The 15,099-nt window shown below is 54.5% G+C and overlaps 2 protein-coding genes across 8 annotated transcripts; one reads left to right on the top strand and one right to left on the bottom strand.

Annotated features, from left to right (window-relative positions):
- Nucleotides 1-2,295: 2,295 nt before the first annotated feature.
- On the top strand, nucleotides 2,296-11,963 carry PIAS3 (protein inhibitor of activated STAT 3). 7 transcript variants are annotated; one of them, XM_081306289.1, is made up of 15 exons: nucleotides 3,199-3,346; nucleotides 4,956-5,189; nucleotides 5,295-5,373; nucleotides 5,532-5,616; nucleotides 5,809-5,859; nucleotides 6,162-6,252; nucleotides 7,382-7,516; nucleotides 7,664-7,769; nucleotides 8,218-8,291; nucleotides 8,432-8,592; nucleotides 9,445-9,578; nucleotides 9,657-9,825; nucleotides 9,985-10,118; nucleotides 10,263-10,300; nucleotides 10,831-11,963. In XM_081306289.1, the coding sequence occupies exons 1-15, from the start codon at nucleotides 3,323-3,325 to the stop codon at nucleotides 11,095-11,097; spliced, it is 1,782 nt and encodes a 593-aa protein (XP_081162415.1). In that variant the 5' UTR covers nucleotides 3,199-3,322; the 3' UTR covers nucleotides 11,098-11,963. The 7 variants fall into 7 exon arrangements, 6 of the variants coding, with proteins under 6 accessions (XP_081162413.1, XP_081162415.1, XP_081162412.1 ...); XM_081306285.1 differs by lacking the exon at nucleotides 3,199-3,346 and adding an exon at nucleotides 3,656-4,034; XM_081306287.1 differs by lacking the exon at nucleotides 3,199-3,346 and adding an exon at nucleotides 2,296-2,685 and having other exon boundaries at nucleotides 4,956-5,373.
- On the bottom strand, nucleotides 11,446-13,980 carry NUDT17 (nudix hydrolase 17; the record flags this gene model as incomplete). The annotated part of the gene is given in 7 exon segments (XM_081308177.1): nucleotides 11,446-12,331; nucleotides 12,334-12,371; nucleotides 12,844-12,917; nucleotides 12,920-12,987; nucleotides 13,581-13,622; nucleotides 13,625-13,693; nucleotides 13,959-13,980. Coding segments are annotated over 7 exon segments (426 nt in total). The 3' UTR covers nucleotides 11,446-12,218.
- Nucleotides 13,981-15,099: the final 1,119 nt, after the last annotated feature.

The raw sequence follows: 15,099 nt of genomic DNA, 5'->3' as shown, positions 1-15,099 counted from the left end.
GGGTGCAGCTGCCCAAGGAAGAGCATCAAAAGAGTCAGAGTCATTTAAGGGGAACAGAGCTTCTCTTTTCCTTCCTTCTCTTAGAGTTACCAAAGTTTATCAAAGAACCGTTAAGTTCCTCATTATATATGGGGTTTCTGGATGGGAAGAATGAAGAAACTGCAGAGAGAAGGATCCAGAGAGTGGGAGATCATTTGGCTAAGTTCAGTATGAGTCAGGAAACAGCTTTGGTAATGGAAGCCAGGTCTTTGGCTCCCTCCAGGGCTTCTGGAAGCTTATCCCAGGATGGCTGGGCTACAGAAGTGGTGAGTGATATTGTTAACAGGAGTGGAACCCTCCCCAGTCCCTGGTTTTCTGAAATAGTCTCCTTCCATACAATCCTATGAAGTGTTATTCCCACCTCCAAACCCTGAAGTTTTCCTTGATTTCATAAATCAACCTTTTTTCCCCCAAAGTAACTATAACCCTAATGTCCCTTCCTGTTTAATAAGACTTTAGTAGGGACTTATGATTCTCCCTTCCACTCCCCTCCTTCTCCCTGCTTCAGATAGTAGGAGCGTGTGGGTGAGAGTAGGTGGAGCCTGGTGGGCCACCAAACCAGGATGAGGTGCAGACTATGTTTTTGAATGCTCTTAATCTGGAACTTGGTCTTGATTGGCAGTTTCCCTCCCATTAATTTATAAAACAGATATCCAAGGTGTCTCCTATATGCTCAGTCCTGGGGACAGAGTATGAACAGCACATAAATGGGTTTTGTCTTAATAGAGCTTGCACGGAGGATGAGGTTCAGGTCCCCAGTTTTGTGTTGTCCTGTAGGATGGCTAGAATTTATAACCTCAGATTAACGTGTGTGTATGTGTGTGGGGCTAGGGATTGAAACTAGGGCCTCATGCATGCTAAGGACAAATACGACCACTGAGCTACACCCCGTCTCCAACCTCAAATTATTTTTAAAGGAGATTCTTCCTTTATGAAATCACTAAGAATCAAGGTGAGGCTAACTTTCTTTTAAATTTTTACAGCTTTATTGGGGTATAATTGACCTACATAAGTTCCGTGTATTTAAAGTATACAATTTGACATGTTTTATATGTGTGTGTGTGTGCGTCCCACAAAATTACCATACAACCAAAATAATGAAGATAACCATTGCTCAAAAATCCCCCCCCCCTTTTGGTTACCAGGGATTAAACTCAGGAGCACTCAACCACTGAGTCACATCCCCAGCCCTATTTTGTATTTTATTTAGAGACAGGGTCTCACTGAGTGCTTAGCGCTTCACTTTTTTTTGCTGAGGCTTTGAACTCACAATCCTCCTGCTTCAGCCTCTAGAGTCGCTGGGATTACGAACGAGAGCTACCTCACCCGGCACCATTCCTTTTTTAATCTTCCCTTCTCTCCACCCCACAACTACTGAAAATTCTAGAAAACACTAATCCATAGTAACTTGAGTTTAGAGGACTGAACAGAACAACAAAAAAATGAACTTGGGGCTGAAGAAGGCTCAGATGTTGCAGGAAACAATTGGGATTTAGAACCAAATACTTAGCCAAAGTTTAACTCGAGGGGCCCGCCAGTTCAAGCAGCAGTACAGGGAAGGAAAGACCTGAGTGTCAGGAGAGAGTGGCTATCTTCCCTAGGAACACCACCAAGTAGCTGGGCAGGGTCCACTTGACAGGTAATTAGGAATACTGCTAAGCTAGCACCTTCAGTCTTATGGCTTGGGTTGGAGTACATGGGAATGATTACATTGAAAGCATAGGCTAAATGGGGGGATTATTTCTAATATTTATTAAAGCTTTTTTATTTGTAAGGCCAATTATAGACATGTCTTTGCTAATACTTGAGTTTTTCTTGCAAGGTACATATTTATAGCCTCACACCTAATAATCCCTAACCAACACTCAAGTATTTATAGCCCCCCCCCCTTTGAAAGTAATTATTGAACAAATAACATTATTCCTTAGGCCCCAGACAACTATAAAATGCTGCAAGTTTTTCCAGACTGAAGTATGGATACACTGCCCTAAGGTCGTTATCTCCCTGGATATAGAAACGGATTTACTCTGCAATAGCGAGTAATAATGGGTTTAGGGCCTCTGGAGGATCCAAGGCTCTGGAGGAAGGCGTATAGGCAGTTCTGAGAGGGCCAGAAAGATTACTTTTGTAAGAAAATCTTTCCTATGTTCATTTTCGCTGCACCAAAGGTGTGGGATACATTTGGCTTTGGGGCAGTGGATGGAGGTCCACAGAAGAGCTAAGGGTTGGGTCTTCCCCTCGGGAGAAAGAGGTCTCAATCCAAGAAGGAACCTCTTAGCACGCCAGGGTCTCCGCCCGCCCCTATCCTGCGCAGCACTGCGAGGGGTCGCGGAGGAGGTGGGAACGCCGAGGTGCCATGACCGCGTCCCGCCGGAGGCCCCCGCACCAGGAATTCGGTGCCCCGCGCCCCGCTCCGACGCCTCCCCTCCCTCCTGCGGCTCCGCCCCCTCCCCTGGCCGCAGCCCGGCGAGCTAACCCTGGAGGGGGCGGCCCCAGCCGGGAGCTGGGCCGGGCCGAGCTGCGGTGCCGCGTCCGGCGGCCGTCCGTCTCCAGCCGCGGAGCCCGTCGGAGGGCTGCCGAGCCCCCTTCCCGACACCAGGCACCCTCGGGCCTCCCGAGCCCCGCCTCGCTCCCGCAACGGCGCTGGTGAGTCTCGCTCCCCGCACCAAACTTTTCCGCTGCCGAGTTGGAGCACGCTCCGGGTCGTCGCTGGTGTGCTGGGGGGACGGAGGCGAGGCGAAGGACGGGGACAGCCTCTAACTGCCCACGACTCCCCAAAGTGGGCCGCGTCGCCCGTTTCGCGCGCTGGCAGGACCTTGATTCTGGAGTCAGACTCTAGGGACGGAGAGCGAGGACCTTCGCGCCCACCGCGCTGCCCTCCCCGCGGCTCTGCGCCCCGCGGTTCCCAGACCTTCCTGCATCCTTCCCGTGCCCGTGGCTCCCCGGATGCTCGTTCCCCCCAGCTCGGGCGTGGCAGAGCCCTCCCCTGGCACTTCGGCCGCCTCCTCGGGTACCCTCGAGGACCCCGCGGTCGTGGCGCAGGGCACTCCCTCCCGCTCTACGGCGGTGCCCAGCGGCCGAAGACGTGCGGGGGCCGGGGCGCTGCGGAAGGAGGGGCCGCGCCGGGCTCGTCCGAAGCCGGGCGGGCGGGGCTGGGAAGGGGAGGTGTAGGGGCCGGACGGGGCGGAGCGGGCGGCAGTTGCGGCCAGCGCCGGGTGGGGAGTTGTGCGCCGGTCCCTGGGCCTGAGCTCGGGCCCGGGCTGGGCGCCTGCGATGTCTCAAGATGGCGGAGCTGGGCGAATTAAAGGTACGGCCCTCTCCGCGCCTCGCTCGGAGCCCGGCGGGCGGCCGAGCCCGGGCGGCGGCCCCGGGGGGCGCGCCGGGCGCGGACGGCGGCGGGGACCGGCTGCTGGGGCCGGCGAGGCAGGGGCTGCGGCGGCTCGGGGGCGGGGCTGCGGGCCGCGGAGGGTGGGGCCGGGGGCCGCCGGGGGCCGCGGCGCGGGGCGGGACGCGGGCGGAGGTGGCCGGCGGCTAGGGGTGGTCTGGGTGGAGCCGGCCGCGGTGCCGCGCAGGCTGGGGGCCGGGGACGCGCGGCGAGGGCGGAGGGCGGCCTGGGGGCGGGGCCAGGCGGGGGGGGGGCGCGCGCGCCTCCGGGAGGCGGCCGCCGGGGGGCGCCGCGGACCGAGCCTCGCGCCTGGGGCTGAGCGGGACGTCCGGACCTCCCGAGCCCCGGTCCTGGGCAGCCGGGGCGGGAGGAGGGAAGGCCCCGGCCGAGCCGGGGAGAAGGAGACCCTCGGAGGCGTGGGATGGGGAGGAGGGTGGAACAAAGTTTGCCATCGCGTTCCCCCGAGGGGGTCCAGCACGGCGCCTGGGGTGAGGGGACCGGTGGGGAGGGCTGGCGCGCAGGGCCTGCCCCTGCCTGTGCGTCTCGGAGGCCCCCCGACGCGGGTCTCGTTAGGAGAGCACCTGCGCCCACCACCGCGCAGACCCTTCAGGTAACCCCTCTGCGGCCCTCTCGGCGCCTGGACGCCGGTTCCCCTGCTTCCCGGCTGGGTTCCGCCCGAGACCCGGGCCGCGGGCCGGCAGGTGTTCTCCCGCCGAGCCGGGCTCCAGCCCTCGGGGAGAGCCCCCACCTCCCGGCCGCCTGTCCCCGAGGGGGTGTGGGGGGCGGGCCTCGGTCCTCCCGGGAGGCCAGCAGGCGGCGTCCACAGGTGGTCCGCAGGGTACCTGGGCTGGTGATCCCCGTGAACCCTTCCCCCGCAGGTTTGATTCTGTTTCCCTCCCAGAGAACAGGAATGACGGAGGTGGCTACGTAATGATGCCAAGAAAGGACTTGGGGGACTTATGAGCAGTGAACTCTGACCGAAAACCCTGGCCATAAAGCCCCAGAAGCTTGGGGTCGATACCTGGGGGGACTGAGGTGGCAGGGGAGGGAGGAGCAGGGTGCGCTGTGCTCCAGCCACTGGCCCTTTTCTCCTCTGTGGGCCGCCTGACCCGAATCTGTCTTCCCCCTCATTCTCCTGCCTTCTGTCCTTTTCCCAGGAGGCTGGGATGGGTCTGAAAGTCTGAGAAAGAGCAGAAGAGGAGATAAGCAGCTTAAAGGGGAGTCTAGGCTAGAGGCCGGGATGGAGTCGGAGGCCTTCCTCTGCCGCCACTGTCCAGTTTCCAGGGGTGTGGAGAGGGTCGCTCTGGCTCTGGGAAGAGGTGGTGGTGGTGAGGCTGAGCTGAGTGTGGCTGAGTGGACTGACCCGTCCCTTGGGCCAGGACAGCTGCTTGGCAGTAATCTACTAGTTGTGAAGCACCTTCCATTAACCCTGGAGGGAAAGGCACTGCTCGCTGGGCAGCCGCAACCCAGTGCTCTAAGCTAACAGGCTTGTGCACGGTGGGATTCCCAAGCTTCTCTCTTCTTCTCACAGCACATGGTGATGAGTTTCCGGGTATCTGAGCTGCAGGTGCTCCTTGGCTTTGCTGGCCGGAACAAGAGTGGACGGAAGCACGAACTCCTAGCCAAGGCCCTACACCTCCTCAAATCCAGCTGTGCCCCCAGTGTCCAGATGAAGATCAAAGAACTTTACCGCCGTCGCTTTCCCCGGAAGACCCTAGGGCCCTCTGATCTCTCTCTGCTCTCTTTGCCCCCTGGCACCTCTCCTGTAGGCTCCCCTGGCCCTCTGACTCCCATTCCCCCAGCCCTTTTGGCTCCTGGCACCCTTCTGGGCCCCAAGCGTGAGGTGGACTTGCATCCCCCTCTACCGCAGCCCGTGCACCCTGATGTCACCATGAAACCATTGCCCTTCTATGAAGTCTACGGGGAACTCATCCGGCCCACCACCCTTGGTATGGCTCTCTGTGATCCCTCAGTCTTCCTGGACTCCAGTGTAGGCTGGACTCCTTCCTTAGATTTCAGTTCTGTGGGATTAGAAATCTGGGATGGAAGCAACTTCTGTGGCTGCCTGTGCATGGACTTGGGAATAACTGCCCCTTTGTGTCCTTAGCATCCACTTCTAGCCAGCGGTTTGAGGAAGCGCACTTTACCTTTGCCCTTACACCTCAGCAAGTGCAGCAGATTCTTACATCCAGGTACCTCTCTCTTAGTCCTCCTCCCTTATCCTTGGACTCTGCCTTCTTTCTTTTTTGTTCTCCTCCTTGTTCATCCTCCTATAAGCATGCTTGTCTTTCATTTGTATATTTCTTCCCTATTCTCTGGACATCAACTTTATCTCTGTCATTCACCCCTCCCTCTGGAGGCTGATACCTTTCTCCCTTTTACAGAGAGGTTCTGCCAGGGGCCAAATGTGATTATACCATACAGGTGCAGCTAAGGTGAGTTAATATTCCCTCTCTACCCTGCTGGGCTCCTAGTAGGGTGGGAGTGAAATAGGGGTTTGATAGATATTCCTAGGAGGTAGCCTTGCTCTGCCACTGTCCACTTGTCTTCTAATTAGTTATACATGTCAGTAGAATGCATTTCGACACATTGTACACAAACGGAGCACAACTTCTCCTTCCTCTAGCCCTGGGACTGTTGGATGCTTAGGGCTGTAGGTTCTGAGGTTCCCTGCCTCTCTGCCAGATTCACCTCCAGTAACTGCCTCCCACCTTTTATCTTTGTCACCCCTCACCAGGTTCTGTCTCTGTGAGACCAGCTGCCCCCAGGAGGATTATTTTCCCCCCAACCTCTTTGTCAAGGTCAATGGGAAGCTGTGCCCCCTTCCGGTAAATGCCTTTTCCATCTCCTGACAGTAACCCATTCCTGTTTTAGTTCAAAAATAACAACTATAAATCTATTATGAGAGAGATATGCCCAGTACAGTGTCTGCCACATAGTAGGCACTCAATTTATTGATAGAGTTGATATACTCTAGAGCTTATTAAAATAGGACTGGACATAGTGGCACAGGCCTATAATCCCAGCAATTTGGGCAGCTGAGGCAGGAGGATCATAAGTTCAAGGCCAGCCTCAGCAACTTAGTGAAGCTCTAAGCAACTTAGTGAGACCTGTCTCAAAAAAAAAAAAAAAAAAAAAAAGGGCTGGGGATGTAGCTCAGTGGTAAAGGGCCCCTGGGTTCTATCCCCGTATTACACACACACATACACACACACACACACACAAAGGGTGTGGGGGATGCAGCTCAGTAGAATGGTATAATGCCCTTGGGTCATATACTGCCAAAAAGAAAAAAGATACAGCTAAACAAAAGTTCTATTTGGACTAGAGAAGTGACATTAGTTCAATCCAAAGGTTCAGGAAAGACTTCTTTTTTTTGTGTGGGGTGGGGGTACTGGAGATTGAACCCAGGGGCACTCAACCACTGAGCCCCATCCCCAGCCTATTTTGTATTTTATTTAGAGGCAGGTCTCACTGCACTCAACCACTGAGCCCCATCCCCAGCCCTATTTTGTATTTTATTTAGAGCAGGTCTCACTGGAGTTGCTTAGTGCCTCACTTTTGCTGAGGCTGGTTTTGAACTCGTGATCCTCCTGCCTCAGCCTCTCAAGCTGCTGGGATTCCAGGTGTGCACCATGGTGCCTAGCAGGGAAGACTTAGAAGTCAAAGCCCTAGAGCTCTGTGTAGAGGGAGTGAGTGTCCCTGTTCTTCCTCCTAAAGGACTTAGAGAGTGGGTTCGGATTTCCTTGGTCAGTAAGTAAGCTCCCCTTTGTTTCCAGGCATGAACCCCTACACAACCTTAGGTAATATCCCAGTTTTGTGTGTCACTGAGTGGGTCATGAGTGAGCCGACCTCTCCCCCAGGTGGTCAGCAACCTGAGACAAGGTGTCTTTTGTTGTCATAGCAGAGCCCCTTCCCAGAGCCACCTCTCTACTGACCAGCTCCTCCCTTCCTCAGGGTTACCTTCCTCCCACCAAGAATGGGGCTGAACCTAAGAGGCCCAGCCGCCCCATCAACATCACACCACTGGCTCGACTCTCAGCCACTGTTCCCAACACCATTGTGGTTAATTGGTCATCTGAGTTCGGACGGGTGAGCAAAACTAAAACAGGGTGCCCGGAAAGGCCTATAGGAGATGAAGGGAAATCATCTCTGTTCTTCATGGGACAAAAGAGGGTGGTGGTGGTGGTATGAGAAGCTGAAGCTGATTTTCTCCCCCCGACTCCCTCCTCCAAGTAGAATTACTCCTTGTCTGTGTACCTGGTGAGGCAGCTGACTGCAGGGACCCTTCTACAGAAACTGAGAGCAAAGGGCATCCGCAACCCAGACCATTCTCGGGCCCTGAGTGAGTAGCATCCTTTTCCTCTTCCTCCTCTGATTTGGACCTCAGTCTTCTTGGCCCTCCAGCCTTCATAATACCTTTCTTGTGACAACTTCCTTCTCTTTTCACACGAACTCCAACTCTCTCCTGTACTCCCTACCAGTCTTCACGTTGAGAAGCCAGACCGTTCCCAGGATGGATGGGATCTGGTTCTCTGGACTGGAAAGCAGCTTCAGTTCCTTCTAGGTCATCTCTAATGTAGCCATGTTTAAACCACTTCAGGAATTGGGAAGTCTCTCCCTCACACCTAGCCTTTGTAACCCAGATCTCAAACCATCCACGTGACCAGTCCAGTGATCCCCAAAGACTCTCCACCCAGCTGCCTTAGCCAGGCATCTGCATCGGCCTCACCAACCCCGGGGCTTCCTTCAGCCTTACTGATCCTATGGCTCTGGCCTCACTCTTGTTTCAGTCAAGGAGAAATTGACGGCTGACCCTGACAGTGAGGTGGCTACTACGAGTCTCCGGGTGTCACTCATGTGCCCGGTGGGTACAAGGGGAGAAGGGAAAGGGGAGGGAGGTTGGGCTGAACCTCTGGACTCTGATGAGTGTTCTTAGGGAGTGAGAGTGAGGTTTTCTGGAATGAAACCAGAGTGAAGTCTCTGACTAGAAAGTTCTCTCCTCAGCTAGGGAAGATGCGCCTGACTGTCCCATGTCGTGCTCTCACCTGCGCCCACCTGCAGAGTTTCGATGCTGCCCTTTATCTACAGATGAATGAGAAGAAGCCAACATGGACATGTCCTGTGTGTGACAAGAAGGCTCCCTACGAATCTCTTATTATTGATGGGTAGGGTCATTTTTCTTCCTCTTAGCTAGGCATCCACCAGGACCCTCTTGACATAAATGGCTTAACTTCCCGTCACATGAACTCCCGCTCTCGCTCTGTCCCCTTTAGCTGTACATTCACAAATGTACATACATGCAGACATGCACGTGTGTGAGTGTGACAATATTAAGGAACATGTATGTATGAGGCCTAGTGCTGAGCACTTTGTGTGCCTTATCTCATTGAATCCTCCTAATAACCCTGTGAGATAGGTACCATAGAGGAAATTGAGGCTTAGAGAGATCGAGTCTTGCTCAAGTTTATACTGTTAGTAGCGCAGTTGTAACTGAACCAAATTGTTATAACATATTGCTTTAACAACTATCTCACCTTCCACTGAGCATAGCAATAAAGTTCATTTGAGGGTCTGGGTGTGCTAATCCAGTTAGATTTTTTTTTCCTTACAAGCAAAGAATATTTTATTTCCCACAAGTAAAGATTTTTTTTCATAAGCAAAGAATTTCTTTTTCTTAGTTAATCTTATCCATCTTCTAGAGTGTTCATATGGGTCTTGCTTGCAGTGTGTTTTTTGAGATGGTTTAAGGAGTTCTGTATCTCTTTTTCTATCTTGTTCCTAGATTATACCTAACAAGTGCTCAGATTGTATTTATGTTAAAACCTAACAGCAAAAGTTTGCAAAGTTCTTTTACATATATACTTACTTTGATTTCAACAGTGACTCAGAGGTCTAGTAGGGTGGATATCCCTATTTTACAGATGAGGAAACTGAGTCACAGGAAGGTGAGTCACAGAACTGAGTACTGTGCAGCCATCTCACGGGCCTCATAAATGCCCATCTTTCCCTTCCTCTAGTTTATTCATGGAGATTCTTAATTCCTGTTCGGATTGTGATGAGATCCAGTTCATGGAAGATGGATCCTGGTGCCCAATGAAACCCAAGAAGGAGGCATCTGAGGTTTGCCCCCCGCCAGGGTATGGGCTGGATGGTGAGTGACCCCTCGTCCCCCAGCTGAGCTAAATCTCAGATGGCCCTTTTTCTAAGACAGTCCTCTTACCACCTACAGGCCTCCAATATAGCCCAGTTCAAGAGGGAAATCCTTCAGAAAATAAGAAGAAGGTTGAAGTTATTGACTTGACAATAGAAAGCTCATCAGATGAGGAGGATCTGCCCCCAACCAAGAAGCACTGTCCTGTCACCTCAGCTGCCATCCCAACACTACCTGGAAGCAAAGGGTAAGAGAATCTACAGCAAAAGGGACAATGGAAGAGTCGGGAATGCTTTCTGATCAAACCCGGAGGCTGGGAAAGGTGGAGAGGGTAGAGGGGACCTGGGAAGTCGGCCTGGGGGACAGTGTGGTCCACTAGCTGCCCCAGCCCCTGCTTTCCTTACAGAGTCCTCACACCTGGTCACCAGCCCTCCTCGGTGCTACGGAGTCCTGCCATGGGCACCCTGGGCAGTGATTTCCTGTCTGGTCTCCCACTACCTGAGTACCCACCTGCCTTCCCCCTGGGGGCTGATATCCAAGGTATGACACTGATGCACAGATGGGACCCTGCTCCTTTGCAAAGTCTCCTGGGTCTCCTCTGAGAAGCCACCATCCACAGAACTTGTCTTTTGGCAGTGAAGGGGTCAGATAGGAAGTTGATTTTGATTTTTCTTTTCCTGCCAGGTTTAGATTTATTTTCTTTTCTTCAGACTGAGAGTCAGGTAAGTGGTTCCTCTCTCCATGAAGATCTGAGAGCTCTGAAGCTTCCTTTCTAGGCACTGAGGGCACCCTGATCTCTGCCATTGTCCCTGGGAACTCAATCTTTTCTGTGAGGGAGGGAGGATAAAGGTAGCTATTTCCCCCTCCGCCCCCACTAGTACTTCCTCAGATTCCTACATGTTTTCCTGGATCCTGTCACTGTTCTTTGAGGGTTTTTAGTGTCGTTCCGCCCCTGCCTGCTCGCCTTCTCACATCCTGTGCACTTAAAGCACTGGGTGTACCCCGCTGCCGCCCAGGCCCCACATTTCAGACACCTCAAGGCCAAGAACCTGGTGTGCTGGAGGGGCTGTCTCCAGGCAGCGCGAAAGGGAGGGGTGTGGGAGAGCAGGCAGAGCCACAGAGGTCCTACTTCTCGAGAAACAAGAGCCCTGGAAACCCACAGGGGCTCATTGACCCCATGGGACATTTCTGAGCTGAGTTTGGGAGGTGGGAGAGTTGGGATAGACCCTAAACTGTGCCCTTGATTCCTCAGCACTATGGTCCTTCCGTCATCACCTCGCTAGATGAACAGGATGCCCTTGGCCACTTCTTCCAGTACCGGGGGACCCCTTCCCACTTTCTGGGCCCACTGGCCCCCACACTGGGGAGCTCTCACCGCAGCTCCACTCCAGCACCCTCTCCTGGCCGTGTCAGCAGCATTGTGGCTCCTGGGGCGCCCTTGAGGGAGGGACATGGAGGACCTCTGCCTTCAGGTCCCTCTTTGACTGGCTGTCGGTCAGATATCATTTCCCTGGACTGAGTTCCTTGGATTATGGAACCTTCACTGTCCTCCAACACTGAGCAAATACGCTGTGTGGACCCCAGCCCCTGGCCACTCTCATCCCTCGGGGGCTTTGGCCAAAGGCCACACAGACCTTCAAGGACACCTACTTTGGCCTCATCTCTGCCTAACAAAGCCAGCAGCAAAAGGTCAATATTCAGCTTCTTTTAAAGGACACTGGGGACTGTTCTTTAGATGGTGGCATGTTCCTTTGCTGTGTTAACCTAGGCAGTGGGGAGCAGATGAGATGGGGTAGCAGTTGGGGAAGGGTTGGAGGCTCCTGGGGAAGGGGCCTTTTTTTTTTGTTTGTGAGATGCCCTCTCCGTCCCCCAAGCCCAACCATTCATACTTTTCAAGTCCATTCCGTTCCCTTTGGCCACACAGGCGGCAGGACAGACAGGCAGTTTCAGAGATGGACAAAAAACCTCTATTTTGTGTTGTGGATTTTTTTGTACATAAACAGAAAACTCCCAAATACTCCAAAGATGACTTTCCTGCCCCTACTTCCCAGTATGACTGAGTAGGAGAGAGGCCTTAAGTCAAGATCCCCAGGGTTTGAGAACAGGGAGGGCCCAGCGACTGCCTGGGTCCCTCTCTATTTATATATTTAAGTTCACAGCAGGTCTGAACACTGACCAGCCTGGGGCCTGTGCCTCTCGAGGCCATGGCCCTGGGCTTCGCCCTGGCTCATTTTGCACCTTTCCTGGCAGGTGGGAGGACCCTTGTGCCCTCCTTCCCAATCTCTTTTCTCTGGCTCCTCAAGGGCCTGGAACCTATGTTGTAATTTTACTTTTTACTTTCAGAGTTGTAGCAAAGTTCTCACCCTAATAAAGGTTGTGAATGTTCTGAGTGTCATGGAGGTGGGCTAGGGAGGGGGTGGGCACTTCACTTTCCATATCCCTGGGTTGGGGGAAGAGGGTCCATGTTCCATTCTTCCTTTGATGCCCTACATCCACATAAGCTCCACTTTCACCTGATGGCGTGTTACTCTGAGGACTTCAAGAGCAGTTATTATTTATCCCTTCCTCTCCTGCATGCCCATAAGAACCCTAGACCATTCCAGCCCCAATGCCGTGGAGCCCTCAAGTCGTTCCTCATCTTTACCTGTGCAGATGTTGCAGCCATAGCCGGAGGGCAAACTTGGCTCCAGTGCTGATCCTCTCCTTGTCCTCCTCTGTGGTTGGGGTTGTCCACAGCAGTGTGGACGTGGGACCAGAGGTTGGGCTCCTCCATCCTCCTCTAGTTCTACTGCACTGCAGTGTGACAGCTCTTGTCTGAGTTGTCCCTTAGAGCTTAGAAAGGACTACTTTTTTTTTTAAAAAAAAATTTTAGATGTTGATGGACCTTTATTTTGTTCATTTATTTGTATGTGGTGCTGAGAATCGAACCTAGAGCCTCACACATGCTAGGCAAGTGCTCTGCCACTGAGCCGCAACCCCAGCCCCTAGAAAAAACTTCTTTATGTTAGGTGGTTGGGTATTAATCTCATTTTACAGAAAGGCAAGAGGTTCAAGGAGGGTGCCCTTAGTTGAGGGTCAAACTTAGGTCCTCATTTCTAGCCAGAACCCTTGGAGTTTGATCTCATGTCTCTCTCAATCATCAGTGAACCAACTCCCTAAATCTTCTCTACACCACAAAATTCCATTCTAAAGAAAAGAAGGGAACTGAGTTTCTCAGTGTGTAAGTGGTGTTATGTTGGAGGCTAAGGAAGAAGCTCTCACTTACAGGATAGAGGATGGGAGGTCCTGAGGGAGATCTCTGGGTGTTTCTGTCCTATCCAGCCCGGTCCTGGCCTCCTGGCTGTGGCACCCACTGCAGCTGCTGTATCTGGTTCCAGCCACATAAAGGCGCTCACCTTACTTGGGTTTGGTTAGATCCCGACCTGGGATTAGACATGTTGATTTCCTTAGCCATGGCCTCTCCCTGGCCTGTTCTGAGCACAGCAGACCCACAGGTGGAATGGAGAGAGACATGGGGCAGGGGCAAGAGAGATGCTCCTGGTTGTTCTTGTTTCTCCCTCCTCCCACACCCTTAATCGCACTCAGTCGGAACCATGTTGGTTGGCTTCCCTTGAGTCTTAAGTTCCATTTTCTTCCTCCACTGCCAGACCTACCTGCAGCTGCTGCCGTGACTCCTGGGAGATCACAGGTGGATAAAGAATGACGTGATGGTATTTGGGGAAACCCCAGCTCACCTAGGATAGGCAGACTAAGAAGAAGACGGCCAAAGTGAGAAATTCCTGGTTTTGAGACTTCATAAGTATAGTTTTAGGATGAAACAAAATGCTGGCTAGAAGCTGAGAAAGTGGATAATGTGGTGCAGGAGGGACGTGGGGAGGGTTGTCATGGCTTGAGGACTCCAGTCTACCCACACTCCACCCAAGGTTCCCCAGTGCCCAAGGCAGGTAGAGGCTATTCTGTGGACTTTGGGGGTCGCTGAGGTCTCAGTTAAATAGGAAGGACCTCTTCCAGGGCCCTGTCTCAGCTCCCATAATCCCAACGGACCCGAGACAAGTGGCCCTGGGGCAGTTGTAGTCCAGTCTCCTCCCACAGCTCTCCAAGTCCTCCGTCAGCAGCTGGGAGTCACGGAGGGCAGGTCAGAGGCGAAAGTCCTTTGGTCTTTTCCTCCCTTACCCACGCCCAGGGTGGACCCGGACTTGGGTTTCTCGGCTCAGGGCAGGCGGGTCAGCTGATCAAGTTCCACATGTCCACCTGCAGAAAGTGCAACCCATAGGGCACGGAGGTGGAGTTCGGCGAGGCCCCCCACCCCACCCCAGTGCGCAGGGCGCGCTGCGGCCCCTTGGGGCCGTGGCCGAGCCAGTTTGGGGCCCGCTCCTCTACCCTTCCCAGGCTGGAAGGGCATGTGGGGGAAGGAGGAAGCAGCTTTCGCTGGCCTGGGCCGGCTCGCGGGGAGCCCCGAGAGTACGTGTCAGCAAGACGTCAAGGAGGCAGACTGGCCGCGGGGCTGCACGGACGGCCACCCCAGGACCCACACCCAGAGGCCCCGGGCGGCAGGCCAAGGCCCAGCAGGGCCACGCGGGGCGGGGGCGCTCGGAGGGATGGGCCGGCCAGCCCCGTCCTGGCCGTGGTCCCCGCCGGTGCCCCTTCCCGACCTGGAGCGGAAGTCGCGCGAAGCCTCCCAGGAAGGGCCTGCGCGGGAGGGCCCGGCCCGCGGGAGGCCGCGCGGTCGTGGGTCGCCGCCTTCCGCCGCGCGCCCTCTGGCGGCCCCGCGTGCTCCCCGTCCTGTGGGGGCCGGTCCCCGGGCTGCTGTCCTCAGGCCCCCGGCTTCCCCTCCTCCGACTTCTCCGCTTAGGACGACGATCCCCGCACGGACGCTCCCCGGGGTCTTGCCACCTCCCGCCACCGCTCTGTGCACGCCCCTTAGAATCGATGACGTCCGTCCCCAAGTCACTCGGGCCACGTGGGATACCGCCACCTTCCCTCACCTCCCTCAGAACCGAGTGCCCGGGTGCTGTGGCCTAAACTTCCCCGAATCTGACGTCTCGCTCTCCTGGGCCTGCAGAGCCCAATTCCCAGCCCTCCTCCCTCCCGCACGTCCCCAGGTCCTGTCCCAGGTCGTCCTCTGCAAGGAGCCAGAATGAGCTTAAGTCGGTTCACTGTAATCACACGGTGGTGGAGTTCACTGCCTCCTACCCGTACTGCCCACCGGGGGGCCTGCTGAGGCCGGGCGGCTCCCCCTGCCTCCCCTCGCCCAGCACAGCTGACCCACCGTCAGCCCTGGCCCCTGCAGTCTCTCTAGCCTACATTCTGGCACCACCCGCGCCCTATTTTCTAATCCTCGCTATTTGTAGTTTGCACAAAACCCAGCCTCTACCCCTTTCACCTGGAACAACCCTCACCTCTCAAGCCACAGATTGTCCCTTTCCTTTCTTGCCTCTGTGCACCTGGCACAGACTCCTCCACTTCAGCTCTCCGTGTACTCGGCTCTTTGTATCCCTAAGGTCTTGCTCAGTTCTTGGTA

Source organism: Spermophilus citellus, assembly GCF_964194105.1.
Source record: "Spermophilus citellus genome assembly, chromosome: 9".
NCBI lineage: Eukaryota > Metazoa > Chordata > Mammalia > Rodentia > Sciuridae > Spermophilus > Spermophilus citellus.
This window is presented reverse-complemented; position numbering and strand designations above follow the sequence as displayed.

Bases quoted from the DNA above. Each gene is read 5' to 3' on its own strand.
- PIAS3 (XM_081306284.1), top strand. From the start codon at position 3,846: ATGGGGAGGAGGGTGGAACAAAGTTTGCCATCGCGTTCCCCCGAGGGG. The intron at 8,292-8,431 runs GTGGGTACAAGG...TTCTCTCCTCAG, and splicing joins GGGTGTCACTCATGTGCCCG to CTAGGGAAGATGCGCCTGAC. The intron at 9,579-9,656 runs GTGAGTGACCCC...TACCACCTACAG, and splicing joins GCCAGGGTATGGGCTGGATG to GCCTCCAATATAGCCCAGTT.